Raw genomic sequence first — 16,311 nt, 5'->3', positions numbered from 1 at the left:
GCCGGATCTAAATTCAGTCATAACGGCAGCACTGCCTAAATCCTAATATAAGACAAACAATTAAAAATTGAGTATCCAAAAGTATATTTTGGCTAAAGATGGGTCCCTGGTCCAAAAAGGTTGATGACTACTATTCTAGTGGATGATTTTATAAATATTACAGCTATTGCACCAGTGTTTTCGTTAGAGAACACATTATCAAATAAAATAACACATACATAAAAATAAGGTGTAACGTTGTTTAAAGGTGATTGTTCAGTTTAGACCTGGGATAGTTTAAACATTACTAAATTTTAATGACTGTTCTATTTCGATTTGGCTATTCAATTTTCCTTTCTGTCTTTGATATTCTTATGCCTTTTAAAAAATAAATTAACCAATCACTGTTTTACTTTATATCATAGGAAACAGAAAATGAAGATGAAGAACATTTTATATCAGAGTTCCAGGCTATCATGAAAGACGTAGAAGAATATCTGAAACCTGTATTGTCACAATTTGATTTCTCTGAGCTGAGGTATTTTTTCAAATGTTTTCTCTTAAGTATTTGTTGCATATCTTTAGGCACCAGGCAAAAACATTCCTCTTCTCCCAGGCCTTTGGCTAATTAAACAATCTCTGGCCTTTTAAACAGTGGAGGGTGGGTATTATTTTGTTTGTTATTATAGTATGTATTTTTGTGTTTTTATACTATAAACCACCGCGTCGCCCTTGGACGAAGGGTGGTATATAAATTTAAGAAATAAATGTTGTTCCCAGCCTCTGAAGCAATTCTGATATAGTAAAGGAAGCTGACAAAAGCACGGTTGTTTTCATTCTGAACAAATAGAACTGCAAACAGGAATCTAAGAGGCCATTTTTAGTACCCCATTTTATAGACCATTACAAGAAAAACCTGTCAAACCTAATAAAAGAAATTTCTTATAGAAGTGCAGGAGCAAATCTGCACCGTAGGAGACTTTTGCTTCCTCTGAAAAGACACATCTCAGACAATCTTTGGAACCTCATTTTTTCAGGCATTGGCAGTGTCACAGTAAGGTATCTTTCCAGTAGCCACTACTGCCAGTGATGTGCTTGGTTCTTCTTGGTCCCTGTAGCACCTGCTGCCTGGAGGTAGAAGCATCATCTGTAATTTTATACCAATTTATTCAGGTCATTGGAACCATCAGAACTATGCAAGTCTATGTTAACCTTAAGTAAAACTATGTGAATGCTTGTTTCTCTTGTATGATAAAGCCAGGCGAGTTCTGCTTTTCCTATTGCAGGTAACATGAAACAAACTGCAAGTATTTGATTCCTGCTACTGTTCTTTAAAAAATTATAAGCTGTACAATATTTTTAAGACCTGGTCTTTGTCTCCTCAGGCCAAGTCCAGCAGTCTCTCCAGCTGATTCAGGAAAAGGTAAAGGTGACTCAGGTAAAACTAAGGCGGGTGACTCAGGAAAAGGCAAAAAAGGTAGTCCAGGAAAAACTAAAGCAGATGGCTCAGGAAAAGGCAAAGGAAGTGAGGCAGGGAAAGCAAAAGCTAAAAATAAGGAGAAAGCCACTACAGCTCCAGGTATGTCTTAAGTTCTAGAGCATATATATAGTGTCAGATGATTTATCTTCTTGATAAATAGTTTGCTACAAAATTTCAAAGTATAAAGTATTGTATTCTCAGGTTTGCATAAGTTATCTGTGATTTCTGTAATTATGCACTTTCAAAGGCAGATTGTTTTGTTTATATTTAACCACGATGACAAACCATTGCATGCTTGTGAATCCTCTTCCCATTTCCCAATAGTCCATGCATGTTGGGAGGACAATAGAAATTTCCTTTCCTGGTTTATGCAAACCATTGGTTGCTCACAAACCAGAAGCCCAAATAATGGTTTCATCCTATGGTTTGAGCAAATTACAGATTTCTAGGTGTGGATGAGGCAATAAACTATGGTTTGCCTCAATCTAGGAGCAGACACTTCTAATCTCCTCCCTTTGCATGTGCAAGAAGCAGGAGAGAAAGACCCAAGACTCAGTTTATTGTGCTTGAATGTAGCCATTATATTTGGGTGTAGAAAGAAATGTTGACTTCTGATTAATTTATGACACTGGCTACCTCCGAACCAAGAAGTCCTATATTCTGCATGATTTTCCCAGGGGCTTCCCAAATGTGTGTGTGTGTGTGTGTGTGTTTAAAGACTTCATTTATCTCTTCATCTTAACTGGGAATGAAAACAGAGTCAGTTTATCTGAGCAGAAGGAAAAAATGCTTCCCATTGAAGAACAGTTGTTATTCTTTTATTGAGAATTATTTTTCTTCCTCATTTTTCCTACATTCAGCTGGCATTGAAGATATAGGAGAATGCATAATACTACTGGTGGACAAATGTCTTTTGGAATTTCCTTTGGAGGGTTTGAATATCTTTCAAGAAAAGACAATAAGTTCTGTGTCCAGAGACTTTTCTCTCCAAATGTTCTACAACCGCTTACATAAAGACGAATCAGGTATAGACAAGTTTATATGTATTTGAAAATATAATCTTAGATAGATAGATATAGACTTTGAACCCCTTTTTGATGATAGTTGGTATCACGATAGTATATTTTACATTTCTGCTTAGGGAGCAGCCTTGTACCTCACCATTAACTGTCTCAGCGTCCCTTCCAGTTCTACAGTTCTACAATTTTATGATTCTATTATTCTTAGGTAGAGACTCCTGTGAAAAAGTATTGTGGTATTTGAACCTGTGTATACAATCAATGTTAGATTGCAAATGTTGGTTATCAGAAGAATTACTTGTAATAAGCCTTCAAACTATCTCTGTAATTCACATATATTGATGACCATGATAAGCATGTCAATCTCTGGAAAACATTGCAGGGATTGGGGAGAGGGAGTCATATCTTATTCTAAGGATGATTGTGCTTTTAACATTTTCAGAAAATGAGTTCAAAAAGGATGGGAAAAAAGAATCAAGACCAAAAGGTGAACACAGAAGGAGTGTGAAAGTAGTAAGTACATATTTTTGACGATATCTGATGCATTTCTAAGCTGTATCATAATGCCCTGTTCAAGATCCAAAAACTCTGCAACTTTCTAATAGTTTAATTTTAACTTTAATATGCATATTAGTGAAGCAGTTGTATAATGCATTGTGTTTGCATGTATCCTTGTTTCGTCTTGTTATACCTTTTGTTACAAAACAAGACCTATAAACTTCACAATAATAATTCTCATTGTGATCATAAATTCCTGCTGCACTTCTGGAGAAACAGCACACGTCAATATTCCTTGCAAATACTTTTAGTAATAAAGTTGCCTTGAAAAAGGGATCAATAGTCTGTCCCAACCCAATAGACTATATAGGCAGTTTTGGGTGTCAGAAATCTCGGGAAATTCTTCAAGGGCGAATATAATTCTTCACTCCATCCTAGACCCTTTCAACCAGGAGTGGGGGACCTGTGGACTTCTAGATTCTGTTGGACTCAGAGACAGTCCTACCATTAGGTACAGTGAGACAAACGCCTCAAGCGGCAGATGCTGAGACAAGTATCAGGAGTGAGATGCTGGGAAATAGGGCTATGTGTGCTAGACAGCCTGATCTTCACCCCCAAAGCTAGACTTCTATCCTTGGGAGTGGCTGGGGAAACGCAGCCAGATGGGCGGGTTGTTGTTGTTGATGATGATGTTGTTGTTGTTGTTGTTATCCATCACTGGTGCTGAAGCAAGATTCGGCTATCAGTCCAGTAGGTTCTAGACCATGTAATGGAGGAAGCACAATCTAGTCCTTCAGCTCAGGCATCCAAATGGTTGGCCAGCTCTGGTTGGACTCCAGCTCCCATCACCATTAGTCAGGGATGATAGGATTAGTTGTCCCACATCTGTAGAACCACAGATTGTCCACCCCTGCTTTAGACAGCAAGGTCTGACATATGGAGGCTGTTTGTGTTCTTCCTCCTTCATCTCCCCTATGCGTTCCTATTATTCCCAAGTCTTAATCTTAGGAAAGGGACTACAATAGGAGAAAACCATCAATAAAGTCCTAACAAAGATGGGGGGAGGCATATAATTAATTTCTATCTTGGGCAGCAAAATAGCGTGAGCAATCCCTGTGCTTGAGAAGTAGTGTTGATCAGGAAATTTATTCGTATTACTTCCCTACAATCACAATTGTGGCATGCACACTCTGCCATGATTTTTGTGGCAACTGGGATCTTCCACAAAAGTTATACGCAGTAGCATTTTCCATGTTATTATGACAAAAACAGTGTTATGCAGTATTGATGGATGCTACTTAGGATTCCAGTCCTGAGCATGCTTGCCAGAGGGTGAGTCCCAATGACGCTTATTAGGCTTTCATTCTGAGAAAAGAAGTTAAGAATTGTGCTGTGGGTGTTCTTTCATACTAAAGCTATGACTGTTTCTTATTCAACAGCCTAACCTTAACCGTGTTCTGCCACCCAACTGCCTTCCAATTGATATACATAATGTTAAATGTATCCTTTCAGAAGCTATTGATTAGCAAATGGAATACTTAAATCATGAGTTTTACATCCGAGCTGCCCATTTCCTTGAGCTCAGCAATTGAGCCACATCACTGCTACTGTCTGTGTCAATTACTGAATCGTCTTCAGAGCTAGGAAAGCTTGTAGGGCAATCGGACTGACTTCCCTGTGCCAGCTACTACTACTACTGTTGTTGCTACTAAATTCTGCAGTATTGCAAGTGTCAAAGTGTATAGAAAGTGTCTAGCTTTCAGTTTGCTAACCTTTACAGTCGAAAGAAAATGGTGTGGAATTGGTGTGAGAGAGACCTTTGGACAGTAGAAAAGAGTACTTGCTTTTTAGACAATACTTAAGCTGCAAAGATGGAAGGGAAGCTGTTTCATCATGTGAGAGGACTATGGAGGTCAAGCAGTGGCCTTGGGAAAGAGAGCTTGGATGCTACTGACTTAGGAAGGGTAAAGAGTTTGCTTAGGCACAAAAGTGGGGGCCTGGTAAGCAGAAGAAGGGAACTGCTGGTGGTGATTTCTTCAGGAAAGATATCAAAAGGTGACACATTAGGATTGGGTGCTAAGAGTGCCACTGGCTTTATTTCTGGTTCCTGCACCCAATCGAAACTGGAGGAAGGGAGAGGAGTTGTATGTAGTTAATTATATTTAAATATGACACCCTTCATTTGCATGTTCTTAATGGTATGTCTCAGATGTTGTGGATCCATATAATGATGTAACAGAAAGAGGTAAAGTTTGTATATTATAACTTGTTTGCCATTACAATAGCTGTAGTAGAAATCAGCCTAGAACTCTATTTTCTTTTTTTCAACATCAGTGAAACCATTTTCAAACACTGCGCACCTAATATGTAGGTTTAAAAGTGGCTACAGTTTATGGTTGAAAGAGAATGACCTGGTTTTATTTTATATATTAAAGAAAGTCACTTTTTAAAGCTCCTCTTTTTGAATGCAGAAAGCTCCATGTGATGACTCTAATATCTGAAAAAGTTTATGTTGTTGTCTTGCGTTGAACAAATCATCCTGCTGCCATAGGCAAGTGAGCAGGCTGGCAGAGGAACGACAGATCACTCTGAGCCTACTCCTTCAGCCTGCTTGGTTAGTGTGCTAGTTGTGGAAAGAGAAAAATCCTTCCTCTGCAACCAACATGGAAACAAAGCAGGCTAGCAGAGAAGAATCTAGACGCTCCTCTAATAATCCACTGGGTAGAAGGCACTTAAAAGAAAAACTAAAAAACAAACAAACCCTACTCTCCTAAGTTGCTAGAAGCCTGCATTTCCAGTCTTCCAGTCTTCTGTGGTCAGCATGAAAACACAGACTACTGACCTGTTAGCAGGCTAGTAACTTTTTTTTGAGGCTACTAACCTTTGTAGGCTTATTTACGAAGCTACTGTAATACTCTTTTTAAAAGCTACAGCTGCTTTAAATTATACAGAGTGGGTGGGTGGTGGGTGTAAGCACTGGAAAACCCTATGTTCCTAATGACAAAAAATTGTATGCTCAGAATCAGATAATCCTGCACAAAAATTTAAGACACTCCTAGAGAAATTTGAGCCGTTTACACTCCGTTGGGATGGAATTATGGGTAACACACAATTTGCAAGGTATGTAAGTTTTTTTCTCATTAATTTTGCACATTTTTTTTAGTACCTAAACAAATGCCTAATATGTTTGTTCATATGCTGCTAGTAAAGAAGTCAAAACAAGGCTGTTGCGGGGAGGGAATCCAGCCAAAATTTCGTCGCTTTCAGGTCCCACTGATTGCAGTGTGTGGTTTAAGAAATTTTCCCATTGTAAAGAATGGGGCTTAAAGTTGCTCGACCTTTGTGACTTCTTAGTTTAGAAAATTATTATTACTATTACTATTATTTTATTTTATTTTATTTATACCCCGCCCAAATGGTGAGTAAGGAGTGACCTGGGATAGGTGTGTAAAATTATGCCTGGTACGGAGACAGTGGACAGAGAGACATTTTTTCTTCCTTTTTCATTACACCAAAACTCAGGAACATCCAATGAAGCTAAACGCTGGAAGCTTCAGGGCAGACAAAAGAAAGCATTCTTCACACAGCGCATAGCTTAACTATGGAATTGACTCCCACAAGAGGCACTGGCAGCCACAAACTTGGATGACTTTAAAAGATTAGTCAAACTCAGCCCATAGCTACTAACCCTGATGGCTGTGTTTTAGCTCCACAGGCAGAAGCAGTCAGTTGCTGCAAACGGCAGGAGGGGAGAGAGGTTTCTTGCATTCCTCTTTCCATAAGCATTTGGTTGGCCATTGTGAGAACGGGATGCCATTGGCTTGATCCAGCAGGCTCATCTTACCTTCTTAAGCCCGAGCGTGTCAGTCCTTTGCAATAACCAAAGGAAGAAAAGTAACAGGGAACAGTGGGCAGTTACTTTCAGAATCTAGAAAGCACGTGCACAGGCATGCCCTTATACGCTTAATACGGATACTCTTCCTATCCGTAAAAATAGAATTCTAAATTATTTTCCTCTTCATGCACAGTTCGTACAGTAGCAGGGGGTAAGGTAGAGTGGGGTAGCAGCACTCACCTGACCCCCAGTCAGCATCTTGCTGCTGCTTACTGGGAGATGGGGGGGGGGACAAGGTCAGTGCAGTGCAAGTGCCTCTCTGATGCTCCCAGTGGTGCATTTGCTCTGTGCTAACCTTGCCACTGGGGACACGGGTGGCACTGCGGGTTAAACCACAGAGCCTAGAACTTGCCGATCAGAAAGTCGGCGGTTCGAATCCCCGTGACAGGGTGAGCTCCTGTTGCTCGGTCCCTGCTCCTGCCAACCTAGCAGTTCAAAAGCATGTCAAAGTGCAAGTAGATAAATAGGTACTGCTCTGGAGGGAAGGTAAACGGTGTTTCCGTGTGCTGCTCTGGTTCGCCAGAAGCGGCATAGTCATGCTGGCCCCATGACCCTGAAGCTGTACGCCGGCTCCCTTAGCCAATAAAGCAAGATGAGTGCCGCAACCCCAGAGTCGGCCACGACTGGACCTAATGGTCAGGGGTCCCTTTACCTTTTTTAACCTTGCCACTGCTTCCCCACTACTCCTCTCTGCCTCCTGATAAACAGCAGCAATGCAGCCAGCTGGAGGTCAAGTGAGTAGCCATGCTCCACCACACCATCTGTTGCTACAGTCGTACCTTGGAACCCGAATGCCCTGGAACTCAGACATTTTGGCTCCCAAACACAGCAAACCCAGAAGTGATTGTTCCGGATTGTGAATGTTCTTCGGGAACCCGAACATCCGATGGGGCTTCCACGGCTTCTGATTGGCTGCAGGAGCTTCCTGCAGCCAATCAGAAGCCATGATTTGGTTTTCAAACATTTTGGAAGTCGAACAGACTTCCAGAATGGATTCCGTTTGACTTCCAAGGTATGACTGTATTCCTGGCACTAGGGCACATAGTTGATGAAAACTGATCATATTTCTTTAAATGTAATATTTTCTAGAGCTGAGCTGAGCTACTTAAAGTAGCAGAACATCATGCTAATACAATTTAATAGCATACAGTGCAGACTAAAGTTTTGACTGTTCTTTTTTCCCTCCCTCTTTCAGTCAAGCAGACTGGGAATACTTACTGAACAACTGCAGTGCATTTATCTTCTCTGGACTGGCAAGATTCCTCTTATATACATTACTTGAAAGATTAGTTGCTATGAATATCCCAGGTGATTTTATAAAGCTGAAAAAGGCTGTTTGCTTTCCTTGCAGATCATAAAAAAATTCTATGTACTCATATTGAAATATGTGGTTTTATTATTACAAGTGTTAGATCAGCTTTCCACAAAAGTTGTCATTCAAAGGTGATTTAATTTGTGGTCCCTGTGCAAATCACATTATTAACACAAAAGCTGCTGTAAGCATGGTTTCTTCTTACATAGTATAGGTAAAATCAGAAGCTTGGGCACCCAAATTGGACCTCATCCCCTTGTCAGCTTTTGTTTTTCTGGAATTGTGAACACCACTGATGTAGGGAAGAGGGAGGCACAGCATGGGCCTCTCATGTGGCCTGGGAATTTTAAGGTGTCAGAAAGGAGCCATTAGCCGCTCCCACAGCATCAGATTTACATCAGATGGGGTACTTACAACCCTGTATTGAGGGGGGTCATCTCTTGAGGCACACTTTCTGAATAATGGAGCAAATTTCTGTTCCATGGAGTGGTCTTGGGATGATGTGTCTTAACAACTGACTGTTCAACCCTGCACAGTTTTATTACATCTTGATGGCAGGACTAGCAAGGCAAACATAGCAGTGAATGGCTGAGACCTGAAACAAAACGTGGCCCTTTGCAGTGCTCCCGTTCACTGTTCCAATGCATCAGCCATGCTTCTTCAACATGCTACATTTTGTTCCACAGCCACCACACCAGGTTTTCTGTTACCTACCCCTCGTTGATCAGCATTCCACAACCACTGAGCATGCTCAGTCCTTATTGACTGTTAGGGAGTTGTTCCCTTAAGGTCTTTTATCAAGGTTTTTAAAATACTTCTTGAAACCTTGGGGTGCCTCCTCTGATTTCTACCTAAATTCCACTGCACCCATGTCACACACCATACCATTTTGGATAATTTCACAGGGGTCTGCAGTGAGGAATGTGGAATATTCAAGCCTTGTTAGACAAGCAATTTTCTGCTCATGTGTCTGGATTCAAAATGCTACTGAAATATAACATTCATATTATTGCTTCCCTTCCCACAGAGTGTCAGTTGGTGATACTTTCAGACCTCGTGCATTCAAAACCAAGTACTGCACGAGTGATAAACCTTGATGGGTTTAAAAGGTAAGATTGGCATAAATTTTAAAGTCATTCTATGCAAGGCAGTCCTATATATCCTCTACTCCAAAGTAAGTGCCACTGAGTTCAATGGAGCTTACCCCCAGGAAAGAGTGCGTAGGATTGCAACCTAAATTCCTCATTCTTTGCTGTCAAGAATGGTCGCTCACTCAGTCCCAGGGTGGGTGATGATTGCAGCCCATCATGGCAGACTCTGGGCCCCAGAGAGCAATGCTATGCTAGGCAGCCAGCCCCCTGGTGTGACAGGTCTTTCCTGCCACACAGTTCAAACCGACCAGTCCGGGTGGGTGTGGTAAGGAAGCAGACCAGAGTGGAGCAGGCTTTGCTTCTGTCCGCTCCCTAAAGGCCAGCTAAACCCAATCTCAGGACCACAGTCCCTATATGTTTTATGCCCTGTTTCTCTCCACCTGGCTTGGGGTGGGGCCTGACAGGCTCCATAAAGGAGTGCTGCTGCTGCTGCTGCTGCTGAGCAGAGAGGGCTCCGTTTTTGTTTTGTTTTTTAAATTGCTTTTATTTTTTATCTATGTCATTTTAAATTGTGATATTAATGCTGTCTTCTTAGTATTAGATTTTATGATTTATGTGGAAATTGTTTTCCATTTGGTTGTGTACCTTTTGATGTGTTTTATTTATTGTTTATGACTTTTGTTATGTTGGTAATTATGCAATTCTTGTCATGTTGTAAACCGCCTTGAGCATTGTTTTAACTATGGAAAGGCGGCATACAAATAAAATGATGGTGATGATGATTTTGTATTTAAATTGTTTTTAAAGTTATTTCTTGTAAGACACCCAGAGAACTCTATAAAGATATGGCAGAAAATAAATAAAATATTTAATGCCAGACATGCTGGTGAGAAAAAGATAAGAAAAATGCAGTTCACTTTCTATTCTTGTGAACTGATAAAATTTGAATGAACGGGTTTTGTCTCTTTTGTTCAGGTCATTTAAGAATGTCTGTACCTGTAATTTTCATTCATTGTATTTCTTTTTCTTTTCTTTTTTTAGCTCTGTACGCCTCTCTCTAGAAAAGCCAACAGAGACAACAATCTTTCTGAGCCTTGCTGGAGTGCGTTCTGTCATAGCTAACCAATGGTATACGACCCTGGAAGAGAATGCGACAAAAATGGAAAGCTTATGTGAAAGTGTGTAATAGCAAACTTCATAAAACAGCTGAGCCTAATGCCTTTCTCATCAATGGTGACGTTAGTGTCCATGCTTAGATGTGAACAAATGAAGCTTCTATACTCCGATGAAAATAGGGATGTCCTATTCCATCATCATCATTTTATTATTTATACCCTGCCCATCTTACTGGCTTATCCTAGCCACTCTAGGCAGCTTCCAACATATATAAAAACATAATAAAACATTTAAAAACTTTCCTATACAGCGCTGCCTTCAGATGTCTACTATAGGTTGCACTTATCTCCTTAGTTTGGGTCACATAACTCCATACTCTCTGACAACAATAGGGATATCCTACCATGACCTCCAGCATTTCTCCAATGAAAAGAGGGACATCCTAAGGAAAAGTGGGACATTCTGGGATCGGATCAGAAACCAGGACTGCTTCTGTAAATCCAGGACTGTCCCTGGAAAATAGGGGCATTTGGGGTTCTGTACTCATGAAAGGCCTAGAACAGTGGGAACATGCTCCCAATCCAAATTTGTGCCTTGGGCCAGTTTCCTATCAAAACTCCCCAGCTTCTATTTGTCCCAAATAGTACTTACGTTTTGCAGCAAATAGCAGCTGGGGAACAACTTTTTGCAAGAAGGCAGTGCAGGACCTTGATCTGAGCTTCAGTATTGCTTTTTCTTGGAAACAAATGTGACCAATTTAACCTCAGTCCTTAAACGTGTGCATAATCTGAAGTATAGCTTGGTCCACAGGATTTCAGAAGGCCATTGATTTCAGCGGGCTTACATGCACCTAACTCTGGTTAAGACTGAGCTGTCATTTGCAAATGTAGAAGAAAACTGCAGGTTCCGCTTCCATCTTTTGCTTTGAGTGTGTTCAATTATAAAACTACTATGTTTCTTTGCAGATTTTATCAAAGTAGGCAAGACAACTGGACAGGCTGTTCGTTTTCTTCAAAGGAGTAAGAGTGCTGTGGATGAACCTCCTAAAAGTAAGATTTAAAAGTTTTTAAAATAAAGTACATAGATTGAAGTGTGAACAGATCAAAATCTTCCACCATTTTCTTCTCACCATTTTCTTATTTGATTAAAATGCCATTATATTGTATATTACAAGCGCCGGAACTGCTGAGCTTGCTGGTAGAAATGGTATCACTCTCATCTAAGCAATTTGCTAACCTCATATTCAAGACACCAAGCAGGGTTTTAAAAAAGCACATATTGAAAGATGCATATATTTAAAAGAGTGTGTGTGAAAAAGAGAGAGTGAAATGTCTCCCTTAAGGAAGGTATTGTTTTTCCCCAAAGGAGCATATCTGTACATAGCTCCAGTGCTAAGAACAGTTGCTCCTCTGAATACTGGATTTGTGCTGAACCATCAAAATAACCGAATTATATTTCTATACGCAGCTGTAATGCCAACGTTTTTCCTATTTACTTACTACAAAAAAGGACTCAAAGGTCCAAGCTAAATGTGACACAGGAGATCCAGAATTAGATTCTCTCACAGCTGAAAAGAAATTAATAGCAGACATAGGGGTCCCAAAGCAGTCCTTGACTGTGGCACCAGGGAAGGGGGATTAGCGCCATCCCTGCTCTCTGTTTTCCTAATTAAAATTGGCTCCCCAAACCTGTTATTTGCTGCACTGGGGGAAATGACTAGAGATACTTGTAACAGGAATGTTTACTTGTCACTGGTGACCAGAGGTTTCTGTAAGTTCAAGACAGGAAAGCCTTTTGCTGTCAAAGGTTGTTGGAAGCACATCCCCCCCCCCCCCCGAGAATTCTGAGCACCGTAGTTTGTTAAGAGTTGCCTATAACTGTTTCTCTATAAGGGGTAAACTACAGTTTCTCTCTGGCAGGTAGAAGAGACGGTTTCCCAACATTAGGATTAGCTACCTTTTGATAGTATCTAGCTTTATGGCATTTAATTCAGACAGTTCTTTAATGTTTAGCAAAGTTTCTGGTCACTAGGTTATTTTATGTGCTAATTTTAGATCTGATTACATGCAGTTCTTCGGGATTTCAGTGATTTCTGAACACTGGTACTGTATATGAAAAATGAATATATGGATAAGCAAGTGTATATTCATATATGGTAATGTATATATAGGTAAAGGTAAAGGTACCCCTGACTGTTAGGTCCAGTCGCAGATGACTCTGGGGTTGCGCGCTCATCTCACTCTATATAGTCCAGGACTAAAACTATGTTAAGAGTTCTCCTTCTCCACTATATGTAGCACCTGAACAGGCCTAAAGAGACAGGTATTAAGCAAGTAGACATTAAAACTCTGGGCACCATTCAGCCAGTGTTAAGCCCCTTTAAATCCATTTGATGTCAATAGGAAAGTTGGGTTCATGTTTAAATCTCTTCCATTAGAAGCATTTGCTTAAAACTGCTTAACTTGAACAGGATCATGCTCTCGTTTTCTTTAAAATATCTCTATAGCTAAAAGAAAATGTTAATTATTTGTTCTGAACTGTGTTTCTAGTGGAGCTGGATGCCCCTGAGGACAAGAAAGAAGACCAGAGAGAAAGTCCCGGTGGGCTAGTGCATCCTGCCCCACAGCCCTCAGCTCTCAATACTGTTTTATATGGGCTGCCTAATATGATGTTTGTGTGATTCACAACCAATTTCTTTATGAAATATGGAAAGTATGGAAATATGGAGCTCTAAATATGGTTAGATTGTGAAGTAAAACTATTTTTGCTGTAGTTTGATAAAAATAAGAGTTTATAAAAGTTTGAGCTGTGCTTAGTGGCTCTTTTGAATTTAAATATGTATTAAATGTTTGTTTTTTGTTTGTTTGTTTGCTATTGAACGTTTCCGGTTTGCTCAGGACTTTTCACTGCAGATTTTGAGGCCTGTTTTCCCCCTTATGTGTACTCACAAGCTAAATTGCATGTGTGACACTACTACATGCCGCCATAGTACTATTAGCTGTACAAATAGCACTATACTGACACCTAGTGATCACAACAGTGCATTTCAAATCAAGTTTAGTATGCTAACCTAGGAGGGAAAGCACCCGTTTGTTCCAGTTTTGTATGCTTCAGTAACCATTCATACAACCATCTATATTGACAGTAGCAGACCAACTGTGTAAATATCATGTATGTGAGGTTACAAATAAAGTATGCTTTCTGGGTTTAGACGTGTGTGGTGGGTTGTTACCTGAGCAATCACTGCTCTCAAGTTTAAGGCTTTGTTTCTCAACCAAAAGGAAATAACACAAGGCCAGTTCTGGGGGAAATGTAGTGGGTCAGTCATTGTACTTTCAAAGACATGTTGCTGTTGGAAGCATTGCTTTGTATAGATGGATACATATACTTTTTCAGAAATGATGTATACTTTATAACTTGCAAATAACATACACTCGATAAGCAGTAGCATTGCTCTGCTGTATTACTTGGGTGCTTCTGCAGTTCAGTGAAAAAATGCATGTTTGGATGTACAAATAGCCTCAGATTTGAAGCTGAGCATCTGCAGTTAGAGGATCTCAGGTTGCAGGACTGTGAAAGACCTGGCTCAGAATCTAAAGTGTTTGGTCCAAGTTCTGCTGCCATTCAGGATGTGAACTAATCAATGGCGTTTCCATCACAGTCAAGGTCTTAAAGATATTGGTGAGATCTAGAAAGCCACTGGTATAAGTGCAAGGCACTTTTGCTTACTCAAGAAGGGGGTGCTGAATTTCCACTGATTCTCCCCTGAAACTGCAGCACTCTCGCAATGCATCAAGCACCATTCTGAAGGGTCCCTGGCTACCAGATAGGGATGGATGAATCTGCCAGTTTCAGTTTCTCATTATTTCAGTCTTAAATTTTGTTCTCCACATTCCCCCATCACTCTGAAATTTTGTTAATGTTTGTATGGAATTTTACCTTTTTTTTGCACAGCAATTCCCCCTAATATAATGCATTTCAACTGTTATTTTCATGAACATGTGCATTTTAATTCACACTTTACCCTAGTGTGTGCATTTTTGTACACATTACATGGCCAGAGCGCAGCATTACAAAATGTGGAGAATTGTGGGTTTTGAAGGATGGCTTGTATTTTGGTTCATGTGTTATATATGAAAGTGTGAATTGGGTAGGTTCTCCTTTAAATCTGAACTGTATCTGATTTCTCCCCCATCTCTACTGTCAGGAATAGCTGCAGCAAAAAGGTAGACAAACCCTGTTGTATGACTGGAACTCCTCTCGGTCTTCTCTGGATCCAAGCCAATGTGCTGTTTTACTGGCAATCTTGTTCGTTATTTTTCTTGTAATGCTTTAAGAATATAAAACCACATGTTGCGAACTGCAGTGATATCAGCCAAAGTTTTTAAATTAACTTTAAATCAGCATATGTCTTAGAGACATTCTCCTATGGAAATTCTGCATTTTCTTTACTCTTCTGTTTCCTGGGGTTTAATAGGAAAAACATAACATCAAGTGAAATTGCAAAAATCCATTTACCACTTAATCTCCCAGAAGTTCTGAATATTTCTTTCTTAGCAATCCAGGCATGCCTGTTCCCCACGATAAATTATTTGTGTTCATTTTAAAGGCATTAACATGTCACCGAAAAATAGTATTCTTGGCTCTCCTGCTATGCTAAAGTTAATTAGAAACTGATAAGGATTTGTAGCATAGTATTACAAAATCATGACATCTGTAGCAATACTTTTTAAAAGTTCATCCATGGATATAAATAAGTGCACTTTCACTTTTCCACAGACCCCCCCCCCAAGCCAGTTTATCAGAAAAGGAAAGTCCAATGAACTTCCGCTATAAAATAATGTAGCTTGGAGGCATGCATGCTTTAGCTCATCACTATGTTATCATTTCATTTTGATATTTTCCCTTGTTTCTATTTTCAAGTTAATTGAATTTTTTTGCAATGTAATGTTTTGGAAATAGTTTCAATCATTTGTAAAGGAACATTGTGGCTATCATCTGAAAAGGAAGAAGCCATGTTTCCTGGCAATGTTTCCTGTTCAAAATCTCCCCCCAAAATAAAAACCTGGAAAGAACCATAATTTAGAGGTACAGCTTATGGTTTGCATGTAGACGGTCCCATACTGAGTCCCCAGCATCTCCAGGAATGCCTGGAAAATATTGCTATCTAAAACCCTGGAGAGTTGGTGCCGCTCAGTGTAGACCATGGGTAGGCAAACTAAGACCCGGGAGCTGGATCCGGCCCAATCACCTTCTAAATCCGGCCTGCGTATGACCCAGGAATCAGTGTGTTTTTACATGAGTAGAATGTGTCCTTTTATTTATTTATTTGTGGGGCCTGCCTGGTGTTTTTTACATGAGTAGAATGTGAGCTTTTATTTAAAGTGCATCTCTGGGGTATTTGTGGGGCATAGGAATTTGTTCATATTTTTTCTCAAAATATGGTCTGGGCCCCCACAAGGTCTGAGGGACAGTGAACCGGCCCTCTGCTGAAAAAGTTTGCTGACCCCTGATGTAGACAATACTAACCTAGAGGGACCAGTAGTTTGACTATAGCAGCTCCTTGTGTTCTTATGAAGGCAGGTGTTACTTCTTCATGCACAGCGAGACAATAGCAACTTCCAGAACTCTGAGCAATACACTTCCTTGAAAATGTAGGTGAGCCCAATAAAAATGTCCATGCTGCCAAGCAACATCACAGAATGAGAAGGTGCAAAAGAATATAAGTTTTTAGCAACAGGTTACAGACAGTACTCATCATCTGAGAGGTTTGTGTCTTGGCTGTTTATAGTGGTTTTTGTATTTATTTTTAAAGGAAGACATAAACGCTACAGTGATGAAGACAACAGGCAGCAGGCAAGCAAAGATTAAGGATGATTGTCCGTCTGCCTAACATCAAGGTATAATGAGCTAATTTGAAA

General features: G+C 40.1%; 1 protein-coding gene across 3 annotated transcripts in view; it reads left to right on the top strand.

Annotated features, from left to right (window-relative positions):
- Window positions 1-13,600, top strand: part of CFAP46 (cilia and flagella associated protein 46) — a 76,916-nt gene extending 63,316 nt beyond the window's left edge. For all 3 annotated transcript variants that reach the window (XM_083443461.1, XM_083443463.1, XM_083443462.1), the window contains 12 exons: window positions 405-517; window positions 1,365-1,558; window positions 2,320-2,484; window positions 2,921-2,991; window positions 4,416-4,476; window positions 5,186-5,221; window positions 5,997-6,096; window positions 8,067-8,179; window positions 9,211-9,292; window positions 10,316-10,452; window positions 11,356-11,439; window positions 12,940-13,600. In XM_083443461.1, the coding sequence (XP_083299587.1) occupies window positions 405-517; window positions 1,365-1,558; window positions 2,320-2,484; window positions 2,921-2,991; window positions 4,416-4,476; window positions 5,186-5,221; window positions 5,997-6,096; window positions 8,067-8,179; window positions 9,211-9,292; window positions 10,316-10,452; window positions 11,356-11,439; window positions 12,940-13,070 (1,287 nt within the window). In that variant the 3' untranslated portion in view covers window positions 13,071-13,600. The remainder of the gene's footprint in view (window positions 1-404; window positions 518-1,364; window positions 1,559-2,319; window positions 2,485-2,920; window positions 2,992-4,415; window positions 4,477-5,185; window positions 5,222-5,996; window positions 6,097-8,066; window positions 8,180-9,210; window positions 9,293-10,315; window positions 10,453-11,355; window positions 11,440-12,939) is intronic.
- The last annotated feature ends 2,711 nt before the right edge of the window (window positions 13,601-16,311 follow it).

This window comes from Podarcis tiliguerta (genome assembly GCF_965153285.1).
Source record: "Podarcis tiliguerta genome assembly, chromosome: 5".
Classification (NCBI taxonomy): domain Eukaryota; kingdom Metazoa; phylum Chordata; class Lepidosauria; order Squamata; family Lacertidae; genus Podarcis; species Podarcis tiliguerta.
Note: the sequence above shows the minus strand (reverse complement) of the source record. Positions and strands in the feature narration are given on the sequence as shown.